General features: G+C 33.1%; 1 protein-coding gene across 3 annotated transcripts in view; it reads left to right on the forward strand.

The window, feature by feature from the left end:
* Positions 1-27,055, forward strand: part of AGPS (alkylglycerone phosphate synthase) — a 157,589-nt gene that overhangs the window by 65,565 nt on the left and 64,969 nt on the right. For all 3 annotated transcript variants that reach the window (XM_081261088.1, XM_081261087.1, XM_081261086.1), the window contains exon 11: positions 14,180-14,307. In XM_081261088.1, the coding sequence (XP_081117214.1) occupies positions 14,180-14,307 (128 nt within the window). The remainder of the gene's footprint in view (positions 1-14,179; positions 14,308-27,055) is intronic.

The raw sequence follows: 27,055 nt of genomic DNA on the forward strand, positions 1-27,055 counted from the left end.
ATGTTGAAAGTTATTGCAGTCTATTTTTTAAATATAAGCATGTGTTTTTAAACATAAACATAATATGTAAGCCTCAGTGGTGTCACATTTCCATGAAGTTATTTTGTAAACAGTTATATAAAGTATATATAAAATACTGGCGTAAGATGTGTATAATCAAGTGATAAATAATCTATGTAGTTTTATATATCACTACTGATCTAATATTCCCAGAACAAAAGAATTAATAAAAATTAATTAAGTAAAAATACCATAGAAATGGGCCTTTTGATGAAGTGAATTTGGACACATCCATTTTTGATTGGCTTAATTTGAGTATAAGTCTGAATGAAAGCCGTCCCCATCAGACTACATTTGGGACCTGGGTGGATTTTGATCTCATAGTGAGAGAGTAATGAACTGATAGATGACAAGTTGCATAGACTCACCTTGATCACTTCCTTGACCTTGGAATAAGACAATAATTTATTTTAAACCATATTTTAAAAATCTCATAGTGTTATGGTGGGCTTTACTACTTTAGGGTGCGTATCTATGAAACAATATGGATATAGAAATTTGAGGCATGCCTTCTTTTTATTAATACTTAGAAATTTTGAGAATTTCAAAAAACCTTTATGTATGTATAGGGATACATACGTATTTTGAAATAAGCTTTTTGAATAATAACATGTACATTACAAAATTTACAAAATTCAGATACGTAGAAGTATGCACAAAATTCAAGTTGTGTATTTGTCCAGAGTCAACACTATTGTAATATATATCCTCTATTGGTTGATGTTTTAGTAGTTTCCATTTTTTTCCTTTGGATCGTATTTTGATTATAGTGTTGTGATTCAGAGAAATATTTTCAAATTACTTTATTAATCAGAAGTAAGAAAATATGTTAAAATATGTCAAAAATATGAGAACTTGGAGTTCAGTTTTTAAATAGAAAAGTTTCTTGTCAAAAGTCAGGGTTTGTATTGACCTTCCCTAAATGAATTTAATCTGATGAAACTTGAATTGCAGAAAGCATTTAAAAAGATTTTTTGTAGCCTATGGTTAGATTAGAGTAGGTGGATGAGGTGATTCATATGTTTAGGAATTTATGCCTGACAAGTTTTAAATTTGTAGAACTGACTGAACATCAGGTGTTAATTCCAAGACTACTAGGAAACTTGTAGAAATGTTGAAAGGAGTAAAAACATTTAAAACTAAGTTTAGTGACAGTGTCAGTATTCTGGAAGGAAATTTGCAACTTTAAAAAAACTGTCTTGATAATATAGAATAGTTGTGATAGATAATTCTGTGCTGATGGGTGAGAAGACAGCATAATACTCACCTGTCAACCTTTTGCCCCTTTCTGACAAAAGACTAAAAGTTCACCCCAGAAAGAAACCTTGTCCTTTTTAGCTCTCAGTACCCCCATCCTGTGCTCACACTCACACACCTCCATGCCCTGAGCAACTACTTTTTGTCCCTATAGATTTGCTTTTTCTGGACATTATACCTAACTGGAATTATATATGTATAGTTAGTGTTTTTGTGACTTCTTTTACTTACTGTAATGTTTTTAAAATTCAGCTGTTGTAGTATATATCAGTAGTACTTCATTCCTTTTTATAACTGAATAACATTTCATTGCATGGATATACTACATTTTGTGTATCTATTTATCAATAACGGACATTTGGGCTCTTTCTACCTTTTGGCTATTATCAGTTATGTTACGATAAACATCCTTGTACTGATTGTTGTGTGCACACAGAGTTTTCATTTTTCTTAGATATATATCTGAAGTGGAATTGTTGGTCACACAGGTCATCATCCTGAGTTTTATAGTTTAAAGAACATCCAGACTATTTTCCTGCATGGCTACATCATTTTATTTTCCTACAAGCAGTTTATAAGAGTTCCAAATTTCTTTACATCCTTGCCACCACTGTTATTTTCTGTTTTTTAAAAATTTGTAGTCATATGAGTGGTGGCAACCTGGGATCTCATTCTTAATTAGCATTTTCTTTTGACTAATGATCCTGAGCATCTTTTTTTTTTCATGTGTTTATTGATCCCTTGTATATTTGCTTGTATATGTCTATTCAGAATATTTGCCTACTTTTTGGTTGGTTATTTATCTTTATTATGGAATTATAAAAGACTTTATTCTGGGTATGAGTCCCTGTCACATAAATGATTTGCAAATGTTTTCTCCCATTCTATAGATTTCTTGCTTGTGTCTTTGAAGCACAAAAGTTTTAAATTTTGGTTGAGTCAATTTTTTTTCTTTTGTGGCTCTCATGTTTTGGGTATCATATCTAATGACAAATCCAGGGTCCTGATGATATACCGCCATAGCTGCTTCCCAGAAATTTATAGTTCTAGCTTTTATATTTGGATCTTTGGTCCATTTTGAGTTGCTTTTTGTATGTGGTGTGAGGTAAGCGTTCAACTTCATTGTTTTGTATATAGATATCCATTTATCCTAGTGCCATTTTTTTCAAAAGACTGTTCATTATTGGAAAGTCTTGGCACCCTGTCAAGAATTAGCTGACTATAAAAAAATGGGTTTCTTTCTGGATTCCCAGTTCCATTGATCTCTGTCTGTCTTATGCCTGTACTATACTGACTTGTTTACTGTGTTTTTAGCAAATTTTTAAATTGAGAAGTGTGAGTTCTCCTTTCTGTTGTTGTTGTGTTTTTTTTTTTATATATATTCTTTTAGTTATTCTGGATCACTTGCAGTTCCATAAGAATTATGTAATTAGGTTGTTAATTTCTACAATGAAGCCATCTTGGATTCTGTTAGGGATTACATTAAATCAGTAGTCTAATTAGATAAATTTGAGGAATACTGTCATCTTAACAAGGTTGTATGGGGTGTATTTCCAATTATTTAGATCTTTAGTTTCTTTTGACAATACTTTGTAGTTTTCAAAATGTAAATTTTGTATTTCTTTATCATATTTATTCCTATTTTATGTTTTTTTGATACCATTATAAATGAAATTATTTTCTTAATTTTATTATAAAGAAACAGTTGATTTTTGCATATTAATTTTATTTGCTACAATCTTGCTGGCCTGCTTTTTAAGGTCTATTAGTTTGTTATTAGATTCTTTAACATTTTCTGTATACAGATCACGTTATCTATGAATTATTTTTTCCTTTCCAATATGGGTGAATTTTAATTTCTTTTTCTTGCCTTGGCTAGAACCTCTAGTATAACATTGAATAAAAGTGGCAAAAGCAGAACTCTTGTCTGATCTTAGGGGAAAATCATTTAGTCTTCCCCCATTAAGTATAATGTTAGATGTGGGTTTTTCATAGATGAACTTCATCAGTTGATGATATTCTCTTCAATTTCTAGTTTATTGAGTGTTTTTGTCTTAATGTTGAATTTGTCGAATATTTTTTACTCTATTGAGATGTTCATGTTATTTTGTTTTTTTATTCTACTGGTATGTTCTATTACATTTATTGATTTTTTAGATGTTAAAGCACTCTTTCATTCTGGGGTTAAACAAACCCCATTTAGTTATAGTGTTATTTGGGTTTTTTTTATTTTAATTTATTATGCACAGCAGCAGAATGCATTACAATGCATATTACACATATAGAGCATAATTTTTCATATCTCTGGTTGTATACAAAGTAGAGTACAACATTCGTGTCTTTATACATGTACTTACGGTAATGATATCCATCTTATTCCACCGTCTATTCTACCCCTGTGTCCACCCACTTCCCCGACCCTCCCCTTTTGCTCTATCTAGAATATGTCTAATCTTCCCATGCGCATGCTCCCCCCAACCCCATTATGAATCATCATTTTTATATCAGAGAAAACATTCGGCATTTGTTTTTTGGGGATTGACTAACTTCACTTAGCATCATTATCTCTAGCTCCATACATTTACCTGCAAATGTGATGATTTTATTCTCTTTTAATGCTGAATAGTATTCCATTGTGTATGTATACCACCTTTTTGCTATCCATTCAGCTACTGAAAGGCAGCTAAGTTGGTTCCACAGTTTAGCTATTATGAATTGTACTGCTATAAACATTGATATGGCTGTGTCCTTGTAGTATGCTGTTTTTAAGTCCTTTGAGTGTAGACTGAGGAGTGAGATAGCTGGGTCAAATGGTGGTTCCAGTACTGCTTTCCATATTGGCCGCACCAATTTGCAGTACCACCAGCAATGTACGAGTGTGCCTTTCCCCCCACATCCTCCTCAACATTTACTGCTGTTTGTATTCTTAATAGCTGCCATTCTGACTTAGAGTAGTTTTGATTTGCATTTCTCTAATTGCTTAAGATGTTGAACATTTTTTCATATATTTGTTGTCTGATTGTATATCGTCTTCTGAGAAGTGTCTGTTCAATTCCTTGACCCATTTGTTGATTGGGTTATTTGTTTTTTTGGTGTTAAGATTTTTGAGTTCCAGTTTTCCCAGCACTATTTGTTGAAGAGGCTATTTTTTCTCCAATGTATGTTTTTGGTACCTTTGTCTAATATAAGATAACTGTAGTTAGGTGGGTTTGTCTCTGTGTCCTCTATTCTGTACCATTGGTCTACCAGTCTATTTTGGTGCCAAACCATGCTGTTTTTGTTATTATTGCTCTGTAGTATAGTTTAAGGTCTAGTCTACTGATGCCACCTACTTCACTCTTCTTGCTAAAGATTGCTTTAGCTATTTTGGGTCTCTTATTTTTCCAGATGAATTTCATGATTGCTTTTTCTATTTCTCTGAGGAATGTCATTGGGATTTTTATCAGATTTGCGTTAAATCTATATAGTATGGTAGTATGGTCATTTTGACAATATTAATTCTGTCTATCCAAGAACAAGGTCTTTCTATCTTCTAAGGTCTTCTTTATTTTTTTTTCTTTAGTGTTCAGTAATTTTCATTGTAGAGATCTTTCACCTCTTTTGTTGATTCCCAAGTATTTTATTTTATTTTATTTTTTTTTGAGGCTATTGTAAATGGGATAGTTTTCCTCATTTCTGTTTCAGAGGATTTGTTACTGATATACAGAAATGCCTTTGATTTATGGGTGTTGATTTTATATCCTGCTGCTTTGCTGAATTTATGTATTAGAAGTTTCCTGATGAGATTTTTTTTGGATCATGTCTTCAGCAAATAGTGATAGTTTGAGTTCTTCTTTTTCTATTTATATCCCTTTAATTTTTTCTTATGTCTAATTGCTATGGCTAGAGTTTCAAGAACTATGTTAAATAGAAGTGATCAAAGAAGGCATCCCTGTCTTGTTCCAGTTTTTAGAGGGAATTCTTTCCATTTTCTCCATTTAGAATGATGTTGGCCTTGGGCTTAGCATAGATAACTTTTACAATGTTGAGATATGTTCCTGTTATCTCTAGTTTTTCTAGTGTTTTGAACATGAAGAGGTGCAGTATTTTGTCAAATGCTTTTTCCATACCAGTTGAGATGATCATATGATTCTTTCCTTTAAATCTATTGATGTGATGAATTACATTAATTGATATCCATATGTTGAACCAACCTTGCATCCCTGGTATGAGCCCCATTTGATTGTGGTGCACCAAATTTTTGATATGTTTTTGTATTCGATTTGTCAGAATTTTGGCATCTATATTCATTAGAGATATTGGTCTGAAGTTTTTCTTCTTTGATGTGTCTGTGCCTAGTTTTGGAATCAGGGTGATAATGGCCTCGTATAATGAATTTGGAAGTGTTCCCTCTTTTTCTGTTTCATGAAATAATTTGAGGAGTATTGGTATTAGTTCTTCTTCAAAAGTCTTTTAGAACTCAGCTGTGTATCCATCTGGTCCTGGGCTTTTTCTTGGTTGGTAGGCTTCTGATGGAGTCTTCTATTTCATTGCTTGAAATTGATCTGTTTAGGGCTGGGGATGTGGCTCAAGCGGTAGCTCGCTCGCCTGGCATGCATGCGGCCCGGGTTCGATCCTCAGCATCAGATACAAACAAAGATGTTGTGTCTGCCGAAAACTAAAAAAAAAAATAAAATAAAATATTAAAATTCTCTCTCTCCCCCCCCAAAAAAAAAATAAAAAAAAGAAATTGGTCTGTTTAACTTGTGCATATAATTCTGATTCATTTTGGGCAAACTGAATCATAGGACTCTAGAAATTTGTCAGTGCCTTTGATATTTTCTGTTTTACTGGAGTACAATTTTCAAAATAATTTCTAATTATATTCTGTATTTCTTTAGTGTCTGTTGTGATATTTCCTTTTTCATCACAGATGTTAGTAATTTGAGTTTTCTCTCTCCTTCTCTTTGTGAGCATGGCTAAGGGATTATCAATTATTTATTTATTCAAAGACCAATTTTTTGTTTTGTCAATTTTTTCAATTGTTTTTTGTTTGTTTGTTTGTTTCAATTTCATTGATTTTAGCTCTTGAGTTTAATTATTTCCTGTCTTCTGCTAATTTTGGTGTTGGTTTGTTCTTATTTTTTGTGGGCTTTGAGATATAATATTAGGTCATTTATTTGTTGACTTTTTCTTCTTTTATGTAATGAACTCCATGCAATGAACTTTCCTTTTAGTACTGCCTTCATAGTGTCCCAGATATTTTGATATGTTATGTCAGTGTTCTCATTTACTGCTAAGAATTTTTTAATCTCCTCCTTGATGTCTTTTGCAACTTATTGTTCATTCAGTAGCGTATTGTTTAGTCCCCAGGTGTTGGAGTAGCTTTTATTTTTTATATTATCACTAATTTTTAATTTCATTCTATTATGATCTGATAGAATGCATACTTTTTTGTATTTGCCAAGAGTTGCTTTGTGGCATAATATATCGTCTGTTTTTAGAGAAGATTCCATGTGCTGCTGAGAAGAATATATATTCACTTGCTGAAGGATGAAATATTCTATATATGTCAGTTAAGTCTACGTTATTGATGTATTATTGAATTCTGTAGTTTCTTTGTTCAGCTTTTGTTTGAAAGGTATCCAGTGGTGAAAGAGATGTGTTAAAGTTACCCAGAATTATTGTGTTGTGGTCTATTTGACTCTTGAACTTGAGAAGAGTTTGTTTGCTGAACATAGATGCTCCATTGTTGGGTATATATATATATATATATATATAATTGTTATGTCTTGTTGATGTATGGTTCCCTTGAGTAGTATGTAGTGTCCTTCTTTATCACTTTTGATTAATTTAGCTTGAAGTATATATATATTTTTAAGAAACCCCTGATTTCTTCTGCAGTCCATATGAGTGATATGAGTTTTCCCAACCTTTCACCTTCAGTGTGTGGGTGTCTTTTCCTGTTAGATTAGTCTCTTGGAGGCATCAAATTGTTGGGTCTTTTTTTTTTTTTTAATCCAAACTGCCAGTCTATGTCTTTTGATTGGTGAGTTTAGGCCATTAACATTCAGGGTTATTATTGAGACATGATTTGTATTCCCAGCCCTTTTTGTTTATTTTTTGTATTTAACTTGACTTAGTTTCTCTTTTGATTAGTTTTTCCTTTCGTGTAATCTCCCCCTCTGCTGATTTTCATCATTGTTTTTCATTTTCTCTTTATGGAATATTTTGCTGAGGATGTTCTATAGTGCAGCTTTTCTCGATATAAATTCTTTAACTTTTGTTTATCATGGAAGGTTTTTATTTCGTCTTTAAATCTAAAGGTTAATTTTGCTGGATATTAGATTCTTGGTTGGCATCCATTTTCTTTCAGAGTTTGGTATATGTTGTTCCATGATCTCCTTGCTTTGAGGGTCTGGGTTGAAAAATCTGCTGAGATACGAAGTGTTCTCCTCCTATATGTGATCTGATTCCTCTCTCTTGCAGCTTTTAAGATTCTATCCTTATTCTGTATGCTAGGCATTTTCATTATAATGTGCCTTGGGGTAGATCTCTTGTAATTGTGTACATTTGTTGTCCTGTAAGCCTCTTATATTTGATTTTCCAGTTCATTGTTTATGTTTGGGAAATTTTCTGATATTATCTCATGGAAGAGATTGTGCATTCCTTTGGTTTGAAACTCTGTGTCTTCCTCTATCCCAATAATTCTTAGATTTGGTCTTTTGATGCTATCCCATAATTCTTGGATGTTCTGTTCATGGTTTCTTACTATCTTCACTGTGTGGTCAACTTTATTTTCCAGATTGTGTAGTTTGTCTTCATTAATTGATGTTCCGTCTTCCAAGTGATCTAGCCTGTTGCTGATGCTTTCTCTTGAGTTTTTTATTTGGTTTATTGTTTCCTTCATTTCAAAGATTTCTGATTGGTTATTTTTCAGAGTCTCTATATCTTTCTTAAAATAATCTTTTGCTGCCTGTATTTACTCCCTTATCTCTTTGTTTGATCAATTTTTGCCTCTATTTGCTCATTTAAGTCATTCTTTAATTCACAGATCATTTTAATTATGAACATTCTGAACTCCTTCTCTGACACTTCATCAACCTTACTGTCCATCGGATCTGTTATTATCCTGGTTTGTTTGGGGCACTTTCCTCCCTTGTTTTTTCATATTGTCTATGTGTCTTCCCTTCTTACAGTGGGGATCTGAGATATTACAGTTTCTATCCTATAATCTTGTAGTATCCTTGTAGATTATCTGTACCTAATCTTGATGCTGGGCTTCCAGACCCTGCAGGTGTCCCATGATGGATGTTACTGCCATAAAGGTGGTGTCGGCAATGGGGGAGATAACTCAAGATAGCAGTGGAGGTGCCCCAAGATGAATGCAAGGTCTTTTAGAGATGGGGCTGAGATGCTGGGCCTTCCACTGGCTTTGGGATGCCTGCCGTGAGACGTAGCTGCTTCTAGGCCCTGTCTTTTTTTGAAAGGTAGAGGCTATTGCATGGGGAAGAGTTTGGCGATGTTAGCAGTGTCCCAAGATGGAAGTGGGTTAGGCCTGGGCTCCCAGGTGTGTGTGTGTGTGTAGGGTGTTACGGATCTAAACCTACCCTGGGCCTGGTTCTTGTGCAGGTGAGCAGAGGTGGATCTGGACTGGGCCTGAGCTGTGGCAGGGTTCTTCTGGTTGGAGGAAGTGGTCCTGTGCCAGAGCCTGAGCTCCAGGGGGTGTCTGCTGGTGGTGGGATCGATCTAGGCCTGTCCTGGGCCTGGGTCCTGTGCAGGTCTACAGTGTTATTTTTTTAGGATTTTTGTGTTCATATTCATAAGAGATACTGATTTGTCATTTTTTTTCTTGTGATGTCTTTGTCTGATGGCATTGGAATAATATAATACTGGCCTCATACAATGAGCTGGGAAGTGTTCTTACCTCTTCCACTTTTTGAAAGAATTTGTGAAGAATTGGTATTAATTCCTTAAGTACTTGGCAGGATTAAGCAGTAAAACCATCTGTGCCTTGGCTGTTCTTTATGAGTATTTTTGGATTTTTATTACCTATTTGAATTAGATTATCTACTTTTTCTTGAGTCAGTTTCAGTAGTTTGTTTCCCTTCTAGGAATTTGTCTGTTTTACCTCTATTGTGTAATTTATTGCCATCGTGTTTACGGTTCATAGCATTCCTTTATAATCTTTCTTATTTTTGTAGATTTGGTAGTAATGTCCCCCATTTCATGCCTGATTCTAGTAATTGGTTCATCTTTGTTCAGCTAACAGTTTGTTAATTTTGTTGATCTCATTAATATCACTTCTAGTTTTAGTTTCTTTTGCTTGCTTTATTTAGGTTTAGTTTGCTTTTTGTTTTCTAGGTGGGAGGTCAGGTTATTGATTTGATATCTTCAGTATTTTAAAAAAGAGACTTTATTTATAGTAATGTATTTCCTATTTTAGGTGTTGCTTTAGCTATGTTTGATGAGTTTTGGTATGTTGTATCTTATTTCCATTCTTCTCAAACTATTTTCTAATTTCCCTATTTATTTGTTCTTTTACCTATTGATTATTTAGGAATGTATTTAGTTTCTACATATTTGTAAGCTTCCCAGATTTCTTTCTTATTGGGTTCTTATTTCATTCTATTATGGTCACATAACATACTTTGTACTATTTTAAGTTTTGAAAATTTGTTTGATTTGTTTTATGGCCTAGCTAGTATGTGATCTGTTCTGGAGAATGTTCTTTATGAACCTTAAATGAATATATGTTTTGCTGTTGTTGAGTTAAAGGTTCTAGTTTTGTAGATTTATAATGTTATTAATCTTTTTCTTTCTTTGTTGCTCTTATGCTTAGTTGTTAAGACTATTATTGAAGGTAGGGTATTGATGTCTCCCAACTACTACTGTTTCCAAATTACCTATTTCAACTAGCTCTTCCTATATTATTATGTCCTGTTCTTAGGTACATACCTGTGATAATTGTATGTCTTTCTGCAGTTTATTATTGTACAGTATCCTTCTTTAATAACATTTTTGTTTAACGTCTGTTTTATCATTATTAGTATTTAGCCTCTCCACCTTTTCTTTCCTTTTAATTATTTTTAGTTGTAGATGGATACCTTTATTTGATTTATTTTTATGTGGTGCCAAGGGTCAAACCCTGTGCCTCACATAATGCTAGGCAAGTGCTCTCCCACTGAGCTACAACCCTAGACCCTCTCCACCTTTCTTGTTGTTGCTATTTTTATGATATCTTTTCCCATATTTCAATCTAATTGTATCTCTGAATTTAAAGTGTGTGTCCTCTAGCAACAGACAGTTTGATTTTTCTTTAAATCTAGTTGTACCATCTCTTTTTCTTTTGGATACTTAGTATGTTGACATTTAATGTTATTGCTGTAGTTATACTGATGTCTACCATATTCCCCCCCAGTAGGTCTTATGTCTTTCTGTTTCTCTGTTCTTCCATTATTGCTTTCCTTTGCATTAGTGAGTATTTTTTAATCTGGCACTTTAATTGCCTTAGTGGTATTTTTAGTGTGCCTTTTAAAGTTATTTGAAGACTTTTTGCCTTGTCTTTGAGCATTTTTACTATTATGTGTCTGTTTATGCATATTTTCGTGTTCATCCAACTTGGAATTTGTTCCATTCCCTTAATGTATATGATAGTGTTAGGAAGTTTTTTTTTTTAAAATAGTCTGTCTCTGGTCTCTTTCTAGTACTTCCATTGTACATGTAGTAGTGTGGTTAATGGTTATTCATATTTCTCTGAGGTTCCATTCATTTATATTTGTTGTTCTATTTGTTCTTTGTATTGCATAATTTCTATCAATGTATTTTCAAGTTCGTTCTTTGTTATGCCAGATCACATCTGTTGTTGAGCACCCTGTCAGTGAATTTTTCATTTCAGTTATTATATTTAGTAACTCCAAAATTTCCATTTTGTTTTTTTGAATGATTTCTCTCTGTTGAAAATTCGTATTGGTGTAACATTATCAGCATATCTTTTTTTTTTACTTTTTTGAATCATGGTTTATCTTAGTCTTTTGAACACATTTATACTGACTATTTTGAATTCTTTTTCAAATATGATATCTAGTTACTTCACAGGCAGTTTCCAGTTTCTTTTTTTTTCTAGTATATGGCTTATACTTTCTTCTTTTGTTGTAAGCATCCATTTTTTTTGTTTTTATAAAGTGAATGTTTTATGTAATATATTGAAACAACTCTGTATATTGTCCTCCCACCCCAGAATTTGTTTTTATTTGCTGAGGGACTGACTACATGATTTTAGTGAGGTCCTTTTCCTCATACTTTTCTTTTTTGCACTGATAACTTTCTGATATTGTTCCTCTGGTGATGCACTTTAGGTATGGCTACAGTTCCTGGGGATGGCAGTATGACAGGGATTTCTTCAATATCCTTTTTGCTTAACCACATTTAGCTGTTAATGGCCACTGATTGCAAGCTGATTATGCTGGTGTTTTCAAAAATGTTCTGGGGCATAAAATGATCTACAGACTAATCTAGGTAAATTCAATCTCCTTAGAAGGGATAGTTCAAGTTTGTTTTTTGTTTGAGTCTAGAAAGGGTCCTCCACAATATCTCTTTCCCAGGGCAAACTAGACAGCTTACAGTTTAGTCTGTTTCCAGTGAATCTGTGTATTCATTCTATCGATAGGCAGATGCTTCACTTCACTCCATCCTTCGTTCTTTTTGAGACTATTCATAGGCTTAATCTTCCCCATGTTGTGTTGCAAGTAATTTTCCTTTGGTAAAAGGTTAGTTAGGAGTTATCTGTCTCATGCCCCCTACACTATTCCCTGACCCATGTAAAAATCTTTGAACTAGGGCTCTGGGGATGGGGGTAGAGACAGTGGCCTGCTTCTGTCTGAGTGACACCCTGTTTTAGAAGCTGAGTGCTGAGGGCAAGTGGATAAGGGAAAGTAGGCCATCTAGGTTTGCTATTCCTGGCAAGACATCAGCCCTGTTATAAGGCAGAGCAAGGATGATTGGGACCCAATTATTAGTGTGACCTATTCAAGGGAGAACAACTGTACCAGCGGTTCTGAAATTCAGAGAAGTGAGTTTTACCTGTTGGCTGCACGGCTGCATACTTCTGGAACTTAATTTCAGGAAAAGGTAGCTGGCAATCAGGTAATATATGAAATAGGATCAGAGATTTTCTTTGAAATTGTTTTTAGGTGTTTGAAGCATCACAGTAATGCCTCTCTGTCTTTTCTTTGTGTATGTATATGTATATTCATAGCAGCATTATTCATTGTAACCAAAAAGGAGGATCCCATATGTCTATCACTGATAGCTGAACAAAATGAGTTATACCATATAGTGGCACGTTTGGCAATAAAAAGGAATGAAATACTAATATATGCTATAACAAGTGAACCTTAAAAACATAGTTAAGTGAAGGAAAGCTATCACAAGACTACATACTGTGAGATTCCTTTTATATGAAATGTCTAGAATATGCAAATTTTAGACAAAATAGATTCGTGATTGACTAGGGCTAGGGTGTGGGTGCAGAAATGGGGTGTGACTGTTTAATAAGTACAGGTTTATTTTTGGGGATGATGAAAGTAGTCTAAACTTAGATTATAGTGATAGTTATACATATCTGTGAATATACTACAAACCATTGAAGTTTGCACTTTAAACAGGTGAATTTCATTGTCTATATTATATCTTAATAAAGATGCTAAAACAAAAAGAAACTTTTTTATTTAGGTTTTATTTTGAATTTTATGAGACATCTGTTTTACATTCAAATATCAATCAGGCCAACTTGTAGAGCTTTTGTGATCATATAGATTATAAGAGGGTCATATTTTATAATTTCAGTTTAAAAATCAAGTGTATTTGTGGTGAATATATTGTGATCTATACAATATAATTTACTTTTGATGAACTCATATTGGTTTTTCATCTTGTATTATATATTGACAAGTTGTCCTAGGCAAATCATAAAATTTATTGGTAGTTTTGATTTTGTGATAACTTTTATTCTGATGTTGTAATTAAGTTCTGTAATTTTAATGATTTTCCACTTTGCACTTTTAAAACAGTTTTTTAAAATGATTCTCAGAAATTTTAGTAGTAATTTATTTCTACCATTGTACATTAGAAACCACTGACTTGGAAAGGTTGGCTTTGTAAATATATTACTTTTTAACCATGTTTCTTCAAATATTTTGTTATAGATATTTAGGTCAGGGTTATATTTAACATTTTTTTCATCTCTGATTAATCCCTTGTGTCTCCTGTGATAAAGAAAAACATTTGTTTCATTAGTGGTCCTCCTATGCTAGATATTTATAAACTTTTGTCTCTGAATATGTCTTTTGATTTCTTATAAGGGCATCACAGTAATGCCTCTATCTTTCCTTTGAATCAGTTCTTAGGAAAAATGGCTAGGTAATATTTCCTTAAATTTCTTCTGTCATCTTTAGTTTTCAAGAAAGTTAGGTTCTTTTGCCCCAATAAATTATTTTCATAGTAAAAACAGGCACACATATCAAATATACTTTTGTGTTAAAACAGATGAAATATAAAAACCTGTATTTTTTCCAAAATTTTTTCTTTTAGTAAGTTGTAATATTTTTAAAATCCACTTAAAAGTAACCCTCTTAGAGGTTACTTTAAAATATTTGTATGTAAATAAAAAATCTATTCTAAAAACTTTTCTTGAAATTATAAAATTTGCTTAATTGTTTATCTAAAAACACTTGGTTAGCCTTTGTTCCCCAAAGAGAATAAATTAAATAGATTTAAATATGGATAATAGAATAAATTAAAAGAATAAATAGATTAAATAGATTTAAATATGATTTAGAAGATTGTCATGTGATATATTGGATTATTCCCCCTTCTTTTTCAGGAACTCTTGGTGTAATAACAGAAGCTACAATAAAAATCAGACCAACCCCTGAATACCAAAAGTATGGCTCGGTAGCTTTCCCTAATTTTGAACAAGGAGTAGCCTGTTTAAGAGAAATTGCAAAACAGGTAAAAACAAAAACAAAAACAAAAACAAAAATAATAAGAAAATATATTTATACTTTTAAAATTCTGCTGCGTAATTGTGGAAATGTTATAAGTAATCTTCATATTCAGTTGTATTATATTTGTGATTTTTACCCAGTTCTCTATGAAAGGATAGTACTATAAAATCACCCCTTTAAGTGCAGTTACTATTACTTTCAGTAATTATATTGCTATCACACCTATTTCATGGTTTAAAAAGGGATGTGTGATTTTAAGCCAAGGTAAGATATGTACTTGGATTGTGGCTTTGAATGACTCTGCCTTTTATTGGATATTCTATTTCTTAAGTTATCGTCGGGTAAGATATTTTGTGATTAAAGTGATTTTTAATTTATCTTAAATTAAGACATTTATTGAAATTAGAGTAATGTCTGAATATCAGTGACCCTGAAATTTAGAAATGAAATGTAGACAATTAGACTTCCATCAGTAAATAGAATATGCTGCTAGGCTTTACTTTGTTTTATAATATTACTTAAGCTATTGTTTAAGTAATATAAAATAATATAGTATAAAACAATATGTTTAACTATAAGCTAAAAAGAGTTCCCATTTTCTTCTCCCTTAAAAAGAGATATATTGTTAAGTGTTTTTCAAAAGACTAGATAATGCCTAGAAATCATATTTCTGTATTCTATGTATTAGTATGGAAATTCCTGCATTTTTCTAGGCATTTGTTCATTGTTTGAACCAGAATAGTTTGTAATTCTTTCTCAGCAGGAAGGAAGTTAAGGGTATGTACTTAGCCTTTTTCTTTAAACTCCTAGAGCTCTTTAATACTTACTGTCATCCATATTTAAATAGAATCTTGTGAGCAAGGGAGTTTTTCAGTGTGACCCAGTATCTAAGTTTCTCAGTGTCTAGGTGGAGGGAGTCTGATAAACAAATGAAAATAACTAACAAGTAGTCTGTCTTCATCTTGGACTTTGTAAGATACTGAAAGGGAAAATGGCAAATAGTTTCATCTTCCCACCATCCCAAGACAACCACTATTGGTGTTTAAAGGAAATTATCAACACACACACATGTGTGTGTATACCATTTCTAGTACTCTTGATTGCATATGCTCAGTTTTGGTTTCTGAGACACCATTCTGTTAATTTTGCATTTTCAAGAATTTCATCTGTTTTCAAGAAGCTTATTTATCACAGTTAGATTGCTAGACTTAGCATAGGCCCTTTAATCTTGATTATTGTCTATCTGCTCTTGGGGTGGAGAGAAGATTTTAAAAAGAAATAATGGTGAACATTTTTGGACTGTGACAGGTTACTTTGGTGTTAATGCAGAAATAAATATTGACAGTTGAAATTTTTGCCTAAAAGCCCTAATTCACTACAACCTTGATGATACTATATTATCATTAGGCAGCTAGAGTATATAATATGACATCACATTTACCAAAATGATTATTGGCAGTAATATTTAAAGCAGGAATATTAAGGAGGCATGGAAATAAGTTTTAGGAGTAAATAGTATTTCTTGTGCTAAAATAATGTATAAGAAATGAAGTTCAAGTTGTTCTGATGCATGTGTGTAAAACATTTCCATCACTTTTGAAGACCAAGGAAAACATGGTAACTTTATATGTAAGCTACCTGAAGTATTAAGAAGCAAAGAAACTGTGTACAGAGCTTTACAGTTTTGCTTATGAGTTGATACCTTAGAAGAATGGGAAGTTCATCAATTAAAAACAAAATCAAAGAATTTTCAGAATAAATTCTGTATTCTTGTTAATTTCAGATCTTAATGAGTGATATTTTTATTCAGATATTTTCACTTTGAATTATAATCTACCTTATGTGTTAAATTCTTTTATTTTCCCTGCATGTTTTATCTAGCCTGACAATTTCCCACCAAAAAGCTCATTAAAGATACAGTTTATATTATCTCTTGTTCAAGGTTTGAACAACATATTTCTAATTATTATTATTTTCCTCCATTTTATGGCAAAATAAATATGAATGCCAAGTTAGAATTTTAAAAATTATAGTTATAAAAGTAGTTTTAATTTTTTTCTTTCTTTTTTTTTTTTTTTTTTTTTTTTTTGTGGTGCTGGGGACTGAACCCAGGGCCTTATGTATGAGAGGCATGTACTGTACCATCTAAGCTATATCCCCAGCCCTTATTTGTTTTTGTTTTGTTTTTAAACAAAAGACCTCAGTGAGATCATGTTTACTCAACACTGTTCTTTCATGATATATGCACTATAAGAACACAGATTCAGTTGACTCATTAAAAAATACTATGTGATCTTTGGAGTAGATGTGTACACATTTTATGTTTTCCCGAGTGTTCCACCAACTTTTGCACATTATAAATATATGTAAATCTATGTTACATTTCATCACAAGAAGTGATGTACAGATTAATCAAAATCTTAAGTTTATGATTTCATTAGAATGGAAATGTTAAATTTAAACATACATGGTCGGTGCAGTCTGGTGCTGTGTTTGTTACAATTTGTGACGCTCCTGATAGAAAGTGATAAAAGAGGAGTTACCTGTGCCATTGAATAGTGGGTGATAGAGTTTTTTCTTTTTCTTGTGTAAATCTGTAAAATTTGTATTTTTATTTATTTAAAAAAGTTCTTAGGATACTCAAAAATTCTTAGAATTCACTATACAAAATTATGCTGCATATATATCTTGGATTAAATAAGTAATGATTGAATTTATCTAATTCTAGATAGGGAAGAGGGGTGGGAGGGAAAAGGAGTGGGCAAGGGATTAGCAAGGGCAGTGGAATGTGATGGACATCATTATCCAGAGTACATGTATAAAGACTTGAATTGGGTGTCAACATAATTTATATATAAACAAAGATATGAAAAATTGTGGTATATATGTGTAATAGGAATTGTAATGCAAAAAACAAAGTACATATATAAAGGCATGAATTGGCGTGAACATACTCTATATACAAAGAAATGAAAAATTTTACTGCATATGTGTAATAAGAATTGTAATGCATTCCACTATTGTGTATTTAAAAAAAATCAATAAAACTAAAAAAATAAATAAAAAATAAAGGTAATGATTAATAGAAAGTACCACCCTGTGATTAAAAAGCAAGTTAAAAGAAAGCACTTTTCTGATAGTTTTGACAGTTTGGTTTCATGTAGTTAGTAGTAGATAATCTCTAGAGACAAATGCTGTGGTCTTAGAACTGATTCAAAAGTCCGGAGAGACAATATTTTATTCTCGAATATTGCTCTTATGCATTATAAAGATGCTAAGAACCTTTACTTCAATTTGGAGATATTACATTATTTTGGGAAATTAAGTATTTTACTTCTCTTATGATATGTAGTAGAAAAGCATTAAATGTTTACCTGGAAATGGATAAAGGATTGTATAATGGTTTAGGGATATTTGCATATCAATTTACAGAGTGTGCAAATCTCATATGTCAAGAGCAAGATACTATTTGCTGCTTTCCTTTGTAACAGTATTCTCAGGCAGAAAAAGTGAGAAAATTATCAGATATTGGCACTAGTCATTGTTCAATTTGGGATTTGGAATTTCTGCTGATAGCAGGCAAATTAAGATCCATTAAAATAGATGGTACATGGTTTATAATTGTGCCAAATTCTTGATTGAATAATGAGTTGTTTGCTTGTAATTCCTCACTGTCATTTCAAAGCACTTCAATTTTTGCAGTATTTTCAGACTCAAGTTGCTTTTGGAATAGGAAACTGTATTTTGGATGAGTATCTTTTGGAAAGGAGTACACATGATTGTTCACAAATAGCAAAGTGGACTCTGTGTATACTTTTTATTACTATTCTTACTGAGGGAAATAAATAAGCTACCATACACTGGCAACAGAAGGATTCTACTAAGGTTTCTCTCATATTTGCCCATGTGAGGAATTGCCCTCTATCAATACTTCACTGTCTTATGAGGAGCTAGAAAGGAAGATTTAGTGGAAGATTAATGTGATTCGTTCTCATAAGTGGCAGTTCAGTATAATCTCCAACTTTACTCAGTAAATGGGTAAGTGAATTTTAAGACTTTCTTAGAAAATAGATTTGTTATAGTAGCCTCTCAAGAAGAGGAAACATGATTTTCTTTTTAAAAATCAGTGTCATTGTCAGATGTAACATTTTATTATTCTCCTTTCTTGTTTTTCTGAAAATGACAGTGGACATGTCTTTACATGGTTTGAAGGAAAACTGAATGTTGAGACAAGCTTAAAAGCACAGTTTGTGTGTGTGTGTGTGTGTGTGTGTGTGTGTGTGTGTGTGTGTTTGTGTGTATGGAATTTGTTTAAAAAATATTTAGGATTTATACCTTATGATATTGAGAAAAGAGCATCTGTTTCTTTTTTTTTTTTAAGAGAGAGTGAGAGGGGGGAGAGAGAGAGAGAGAGAGAGAGAATTTTTAATATTTATTTTTTAGTTCTCGGCGGACACAACATCTTTGTTTGTATGTGGTGCTGAGGATTGAACCTGGGCCGCACGCATGCCAGGCGAGCACGCTACCGCTTGAGCCACATCCCCAGCCCCGATCTGTTTCAGTAAGAGGAAAATCTGACTATGTTTGGGATGGATTCTACTCATTCCCTTGAAAATTGTTTTTCTCAGTATCAGAACTAGATTTTTAGAATTACAGGGTAAATGATAGCCTTTCGTCTCATTACTTTTTGACAAAGAGTAGCCTTTTCTACTTTCCAGCATTTTTATTTTAAACAATTTTAAACTGATTGGTATTTTTTCCTGGTGACCTTTGATCATAATTTAGGAAAGAATAGATCTTGAATTTTCTGTAAAAATTTATCCTGCAGGGGTTCAAATAAATTGAAAGGAGTTAGGCTTACCACATAACTTTGTAAGATATTTTAAACTTCTTTATATTCAGAAGTAATTCTTGGGAATATTTATTACATATAGAAGATGGAATTGTCATTTAAAATCATTTGTGTGTAGAAAGAATAACCCTAATTAATGCTTGGTAATTGAATTTTTTATTGTGTAATCCAGCAAAATGAGGACAACTATAAGACAGACTCTCTATCAGAAGCCACTCAGAGCAAGTTATTTTACTTTTATTAAAGTGAAAAAATAAAAATTATAATTAGGAAACTGACCCTAACTTTTGGCCTTTCCCTTAATATAAGTGGAAGGAAATATTCACACAATAATGTATAATATTTCATTTTTAAAAACTAAGACATAATTGTCTTTAAAATATAAAGATCTTCTTGTTTACAATAAGACTCTTAGCTGTAAGCTAGTATGTCATTTCCAATATGACCAGCCAGTAATTGTAATAGTTGTAAATATTATATGATTTCATCTATAATATCAACTCTGACTTAAAAGTTAGAGGAAGAATCTGTCTACATTTAAAGTTTTTATTTCTAGATATTTTTACTCAATAGATTTCTTTCAGCCTTTCTTAAAAAACTTTTATTTTTATTAATTTTATCATTGCCTTTTGAAGTGCTCTGTTCTTAGTGCAACACACACATAGTGCAGTGGATAGTATGCAAGTTAAGTGGATGGGATTCCTCTCCTGGTAATCACTAAGAATATTGCATATCATGATAAATTCTCCTTTTAAATTTTTGTATGGCATTGCACATGGGGTTTAGTACTGAAGTATTTGCTTCTGATGCAATATGAGATAAATTCACTATCTCTGATATAGTGTTTAGACTGAAGAATTTGGGCTGTTCTAGACAGAAAGTTTGATTTATGTTTTGAATAAATAAACCTTATTAGTTCAGCGATGACTCATTCCTTAGCTGTGGTTCCAGATACTGGACCATTCAGTGCTAATCTTTTTATAGTTTATCCATAAAAAGTTAGAGTAGTAGATATGCTACAGACATTTGAAATGTGTGTTAGCATTGAATTTCTTTTGCCAATAGCTAGATAATTAAGAGACATCTTCCCAAATGATATATGTATATCATCCGAAATGCAAATTATGATTTTCTCTATGACAAATGAAAGCATGACTTAGTGCCAGAAAAATAAATTTTACAGACAGCTTTTGGTGTGTTTTGTATAGGGACTTTTTTTTAAAAATAAAATTGTTGGATAAGAAATCTGTTGGTTCTTGAGTTAGTGCAGAAAATACTACCAATACGTAGTAAAATAAGATTCAACAGAATGATTATTTTTTATTTATTAGGTTATATATTCAAGTAAATTCCTGGTTGTAGCATCCTGAGAAGAAATTGCCAGCACTTTCACTTAGTTCATCTTATATCCATATTTTAAGGTCAGAGTGATTATTTATTTCTAAAATGTCCAAGTGAAATAAAGACACAGATATATTTTCATTAGTTAATAATAGGTTTTTTTTAATAGTTTTTTTTGGACTGTTTACTAACTATGAAGTATACTCAGGTACCAGTCAGGATACATGAGAGATCCTAGTAAGTGCATATAATTTATTCCATTAACTCCCATTTGAGTGAGCAATTTTTTTTGGAGAATTGTTAAATTCTTTTAAATTTTTTTATTAACTTATTAAAATTAGTTAAAAGATTCCCTCTCAGGTTAGTTCTTTATTTTTTTTGATTTTTTTTATTGGTTGTTCACAACATTACAAAGCTCTTGACATATCATATTTCATACATTAGATTGAAGTGGGTTATGAACTCCCAATTTTACCCCAAATGCAGATTGCAGAATCACGTCGGTTACACATCCACAATTTTACATAATGCCCTATTGGTAACTATTGTATTCTGCTACCTTTCCTATCCCCTACTATCCCCCCTCCCCTTCCCTCACATCTTCTCTCTCTACCCCATCTACTGTAATTCATTTCTCTCCTTGTTTATTTTCCCATTCCCCTCACAACCTCTTATATGTAATTTTGTATAGCAATGAGGGTCTCCCTTCATTTCCATGCAATTTCCCTTTTCTCTCCCTTTCCCTCCCATCTCATGTCTCTGTTTAAAGTTAATATTTTCTTCCTGCTCTTCCTCCCTACTCTGTTCATACTTGCTCTGTTCATCTGGGTTGGTTCCACAGTCTAGCTATTGTGAATTGTGCTGCTATGAACATCGATGTGGCAATATCCCTGTAGCATGCTCTTTTAAGGTCTTCAGGGAATAGTCCAAGAAGGGCAATAGCAGGGTCAAATGGTGGTTCCATTCCCAGCTTTCCCAGGAAGCTCCAAACTGCTTTCCAAATTGGCCGCACCAATTTGCAGTCCCACCAGCAATGTACAAGAGTACCCTTTTCTCCACATCCTCGCCAGCCCTTGTTGTTTGACTTCATAGTGGCTGCCAATCTTACTGGAGTGAGATGGTATCTTAGGGTGGTTTTGATTTGCATTTCTCTGTCTGCTAGAGATGGAGAGCATTTTTTCATGTACTTGTTGATTGATTGTATATCCTCCTCTGAGAAGTGTCTGTTCAGGTCCTTGGCCCATTTGTTGATTGGGTTATTTGTTATCTTATTGTCTAATTTTTTGAGTTCTTTGTATACTCTGGATATTAAGGCTCTATCTGAAGTGTGAGGAGTAAAAATTTGTTCCCAGGATGTAGGCTCCGTATTTACCTCTCTTATTGTTTCTTTTGCTGAGAAAAAACTTTTAAGTTTAATTAAGTCCCATTTGTTGATTCTAGTTGTTAACTCTTGTGCTATGGGTGTCCTATTGAGGAATTTGGAGCCCGACCCCACAATATGTAGATCGGAGCCAACTTTTTCTTGTATCAGACGCAGAGTCTCTGATTTGATATCAAGCTCCTTGATCCATTTTGAGTTAACTTTTGTGCATGGCGAGAGAAAGGGATTCAGTTTCATTTTGATGCATATGGATTTCCAGTTTTCCCAACACCATTTGTTGAAGATGCTATCCTTCCTCCATTGCATGCTTTTAGCCCCTTTATCAAATATAAGATAGTTGTAACTTTGTGGATTAGTCTCTGTGTCCTCTATTCTATACCATTGGTCCACCCGCCTGTTTTGCTACCAGTACCATGCTGTTTTTGTCACTGTTGCTCTGTAATATAGTTTGAAATCTGGTATCGCTATACCGCCTGATTCACACTTCCTGCTTAGAATTGCTTTTGCTATTCTGGGTCTTTTATTTTTCCGTATGAATTTCATGATTGCTTTATCTATTTCTACAAGAAATGCCGTTGGGATTTTGATTGGCATTGCATTAAACCTATAGAGAACTTTTGGTAATATCGCCATTTTGATGATGTTAGTTCTGCCTATCCATGAACAGGGTATATTTTTCCATCTTCTAAGATCTTCTTCTACTTCTCTCTTTAGGGTTCTGTAGTTTTCATTGTATAAATCTTTCACCTCTTTTGTTAGGTTGATTCCCAAGTATTTTATTTTATTTTTGTGAGGATATTGTGAATGGAGTGTTTTTCCTCATTTCCATTTCAGAAGTTTTGTCGCTGATATACAGAAATGCCTTTGGTTTATGCGTGTTGATTTTATATCCTGCCACTTTGCTGAATTCATTTATTAGTTCTAGTAGTTTCTTTGTAGATCCTTTTGGGTCTTTTAGTTATAGAATCATGTCGTCTTCAAATAGTGATAATTTAAGTTCTTCTTCTCCTATTTTTATGCCTTTAATTTCTTTTGTCTGTCTAATTGCTCTGGCCAGTGTTTCGAGAACTATATTGAATAGAAGTGGAGATAGAGGGCATCCCTGTCTTGTTCCGGATTTTAGAGGGAATGCCTTCAACTTTTGTCCATTCAGAATGATGCTAGCCTGAGGCTTAGCATAGATAGCTTTTACAATGTCAAGGTAAGTTCCTGTTATCCCTAGTTTTTCTAATGTTTTGAACATAAAGGGATGCTGTACTTTGTCGAATGCTTTCTCTGCATCTATCGAGATGATCATATGGTTCTTATCTTTAAGTCTATTGATGTGGTGAGTAACATTTATTGGTTTCCGTATGTTGAACCATCCTTGCATCCCAGGGATGAATCCTACTTGATCATGGTGCACTATTTTTTTGATGTGTTTTTGTATTCGATTTGCCAGAATTTTATTGAGGATTTTTGCATCTAGGTTCATTAGAGATATTGGTCTGTAGTTTTCTTTCTTTGAGGTGTCTTTGTCTGGTTTCGGAATCAGGGTGATGTTGGCCTCATAGAATGAATTTGGAAGAGCTCCCTCTTTTTCTATTTCCTGAAATAACTTGAAAAGTATTGGTATTAATTCTTCTTTAAAGGTTTTGTAAATCTCCGCTGTATACCCATCCGGTCCTGGGCTTTTCTTGGTTGGTAGTCTTTTGATGACTTCTTCAATTTCATCCATTGATATTGGTCTGTTCAGATTGTGTGTATCCTCCTGACTCAGTCTGGGCAAATCATATGACTTAAGAAATTTATCGATGTCTTCACTATCCTCTATTTTATTGGAATATAGGTTTTCAAAATAATTTCTAATTGTCTTCTGTATTTCTGTCGCATCCATTGTGATATTGCCTTTTTCATCCTGTATGTTAGTAATTTGAGTTCTCTCTCTTCTCTTCGTTAGCATGGCTAAAGGTCTGTCGATCTTATTTATTTTTTCGAAGAACCAACTTTTAGTTTTGTTAATTTTTTCAATAGTTTCTTTTGTTTCCATTTCATTGGTTTCCGCTCTGATTTTAATTATTTCTTGCTGTCTGCTACATTTGCTGTTGTTTTGCTCTTCCTTTTCTAGGGCTTTGAGTTGGAGTGTGAGCTCATTTATTTGTTGGTTTTTTCTTTTTTTGAGGAATGACCACCAGGCGATGAATTTTCCTCTTAAAACTGCTTTCGTTGTGTCCCATAGATTCCGATATGTTGTGTCTGTATTTTCATTTATCTCTAAGAATTTTTTGATTTCCTCCTTTATGTCTTCTGTAACCCATTGATCATTCAGTAATATATTGTTCATTTTCCATGTGATGTAGGATTTTTCCTTCCTTCTTTTATCATTGATTTCCAGTTTCATTCCATTATGATCAGATAAAATGCATGGTATTATCTCCACCCCTTTATATTTACTGAGGGTTGCCCTATGGCATAATATATGGTCTGTGTTTGAGAAGGATCCATGTGCTGCTGAGAAAAAAGTATAGCCATTTGATGATGGTTGATATATTCTATATAAGTCAGTTAAGTCTAGGTTATTGATTGTGGTATTGAGTTCTATAGTTTCTTTATTCAACTTTTGTTTGGAGGATCTGTCCAATGGTGAGAGAGGTGTGTTGAAATCTCCCATAATTATTGTGTTGTGGTCTATTTGATTCTTGAAGTTGAGGAGAATTTGTTTTATGAATGTCGCAGCACCATTATTTGGTGCGTAAATATTGATAATTGTTATGTCTTGTTGGTGAATGGTTCCTTTTAACAGTATATAATGACCTTCTTTATCCCTTTTGATTAACTTAGTCTTGAAGTCGATTTTATTCGATATGAGGATGGCCACCCCTGCTTGCCTACGAGGACCGTGTGCGTGGTATATTTTTTTCCATCCTTTCACCTTCAGCCTGTATGTCTTTTCCAATCAGATGTGTCTCCTGGAGGCAGCATATTGTTGGATTTGTTTTTTTAATCCATGATACCAGCCTATGTCGCTTTATTGGAAAGTTTAAGCCATTAACATTCAGAGTTACTATTGATATATGGTTTGTACTTCCAGCCATGTTTGATTATTTATCCTTTTTAAAAAAAATTTAGTTTGTTTCTCCATGATTATCTTTCCCCTCGCCCTCTGTCTTTACCGAGGCACTTCCCACTGATGGTTTTGGTTATTGTTTTTCATTTCTTCCTCATGTAGTGTTTTGCTCAAAATGCTTTGCAATGCTGGTTTTCTGGCTGCAAATTCTTTTAACTTTTGTTTATCATGAAAGATTTTTATTTTGTTGTCGTACCTGAAGCTTAATTTTGCTGGATACAGAATTCTTGGTTGGCATCCATTGTCTTTCAGAGTTTGAAATACATTGTTCCATGACCTTCTTGCTTTCAGCGTCTGTGATGAAAAATCTAATGATAACCTTATTGGTTTACCCCTGAATGTAATCTGTCTCCTTTCTCTTGTAGCTTTTAATATTTTCTCTTTGTTCTGTATATTGGATATCTTCATAACAATGTGTCTTGGCGTTGGTCTACTGTGATTTTGTGTGCTCGGTGTCCTGTATGCATCTTCAATTTGTATATCTGTTTCCTTCTTTATTTCTGGAAAGTTTTCTGTAATTATTTCATTCAGCAGGTTACTCATTCCCTTGGTTTGAATCTCTGTACCTTCTTCTATCCCGATGACTCGTAAGTTTGGTTTTTTTATGTTATCCCATAACTCTTGGATGTTTTTCTCGTGATTTTTTACCAGCCTTTCTGAGTTGACTTGGCTCTTTTCAAGATGATATATTTTGTCTTCATTATCTGACGTTCTGGCTTCTACTTGCTCCACTGTGTTAGTGATACTCTCAATTGAGTTTTTAATTTCGTTTATCGTTTCCTTCATTTCTAGAATTATTGTTTGATTATTTTTTATAATCTCTATCTCCTGATAAAGATGCTCAACTTCTTCTTTTATCCGTTTATGTAATTCATTCTCAATGTGTTCTTTCGCTGCTTGAATTTGCTGTCTCGTATCCTCTTTAAGGTTCTATTCCATCTGTCTAAGATGTTCCTTGAGTTCTTTATATGACCATTTTTCTGATGCCTCTAGGTCCTCCTGAATATTTAGGCTGTCCTGCATTGTTTATACTCCTTTTCTTCCTTGCTTTTTCAAGTTACTCATGTTACTTCTTGTCCTGTTTGACTGCTGAGTTACTGTTTACTCTTTTAGCCGCAGGTTTCAATGAAGTTATCTCCTCCGCCGCAGTCTGGTGACGTCAGTTCTCTGCCATGGTGGTATCTCTTACAAATGGTGACAGTTCTTTTCCCTTTGCCGGGTGACCAATGCAACGGGTGGGTCCTTACTGTCTCTCCCAAACCCCGTTTAAAACCTGTGGCCACTAGCTATGAAGGCTCGGTTGGCATTTACCTCCGTAGGAACAGAAGGGCCGACCAGTTGTTTCAGCCGGATGGTTCAGTGCTGAGTCTCAGCTGTTTGTCTCTCAGGTTCGTTCTGATCACCTACCAGCAGAGGTCACTTTTACTGAAGGGCCTTTTATCCCCCTTTCCTTATCTGTGGAATATAGTATTCTTAGTCCAGCATATTACAATAGTGTAGTAATGCATTTAGATTTTCAGTTATTAGCATTTTTGCTGTCTCTACTTCTACAGGCAGTCTTTTGAGTGCTTCTAACCTCCCTAGTTAGTTTTAAAGCAATGGTGACGTAATCGAATCTTAAACATAGAGTATATCAGATTGAATAATGTTGTTTTTTAAGAATAGTAACATTATTTTAATCTTTTGATTATAGAAACTTGTATTTAATTAGTTGCAATGACTTTAATTATTTCAAATTGTAAATAAGCTTTTTGTATATGTAGAATGACACAATGATTTATAAATTATTAGTTGCCAGAGAATCACAAACTAATTTAGATTATTTTTTTAAATTTCTGAGTTTTTTACTTATCACAATATGACAGTAACTGAAAACTCTACTTAGCAACGTTTGAAAATCCTGGCACGATTACAATATGAAACTTTAAAGCTCTTGCTTTGCATTTGATAATTTCAGAAAAATAAATGTTATTTAGAATACAATTTTTTTTTAGCTGCTTGGTTATTCTTTTATAATAGTCTGTTCTAATATACTGTACTTCCTCAATGTAAATGGGAATATATGTACTAAC

The sequence above is a fragment of the Spermophilus citellus genome (assembly GCF_964194105.1).
Source record: "Spermophilus citellus genome assembly, chromosome: 11".
NCBI classification, from domain to species: Eukaryota; Metazoa; Chordata; class Mammalia; order Rodentia; family Sciuridae; genus Spermophilus; species Spermophilus citellus.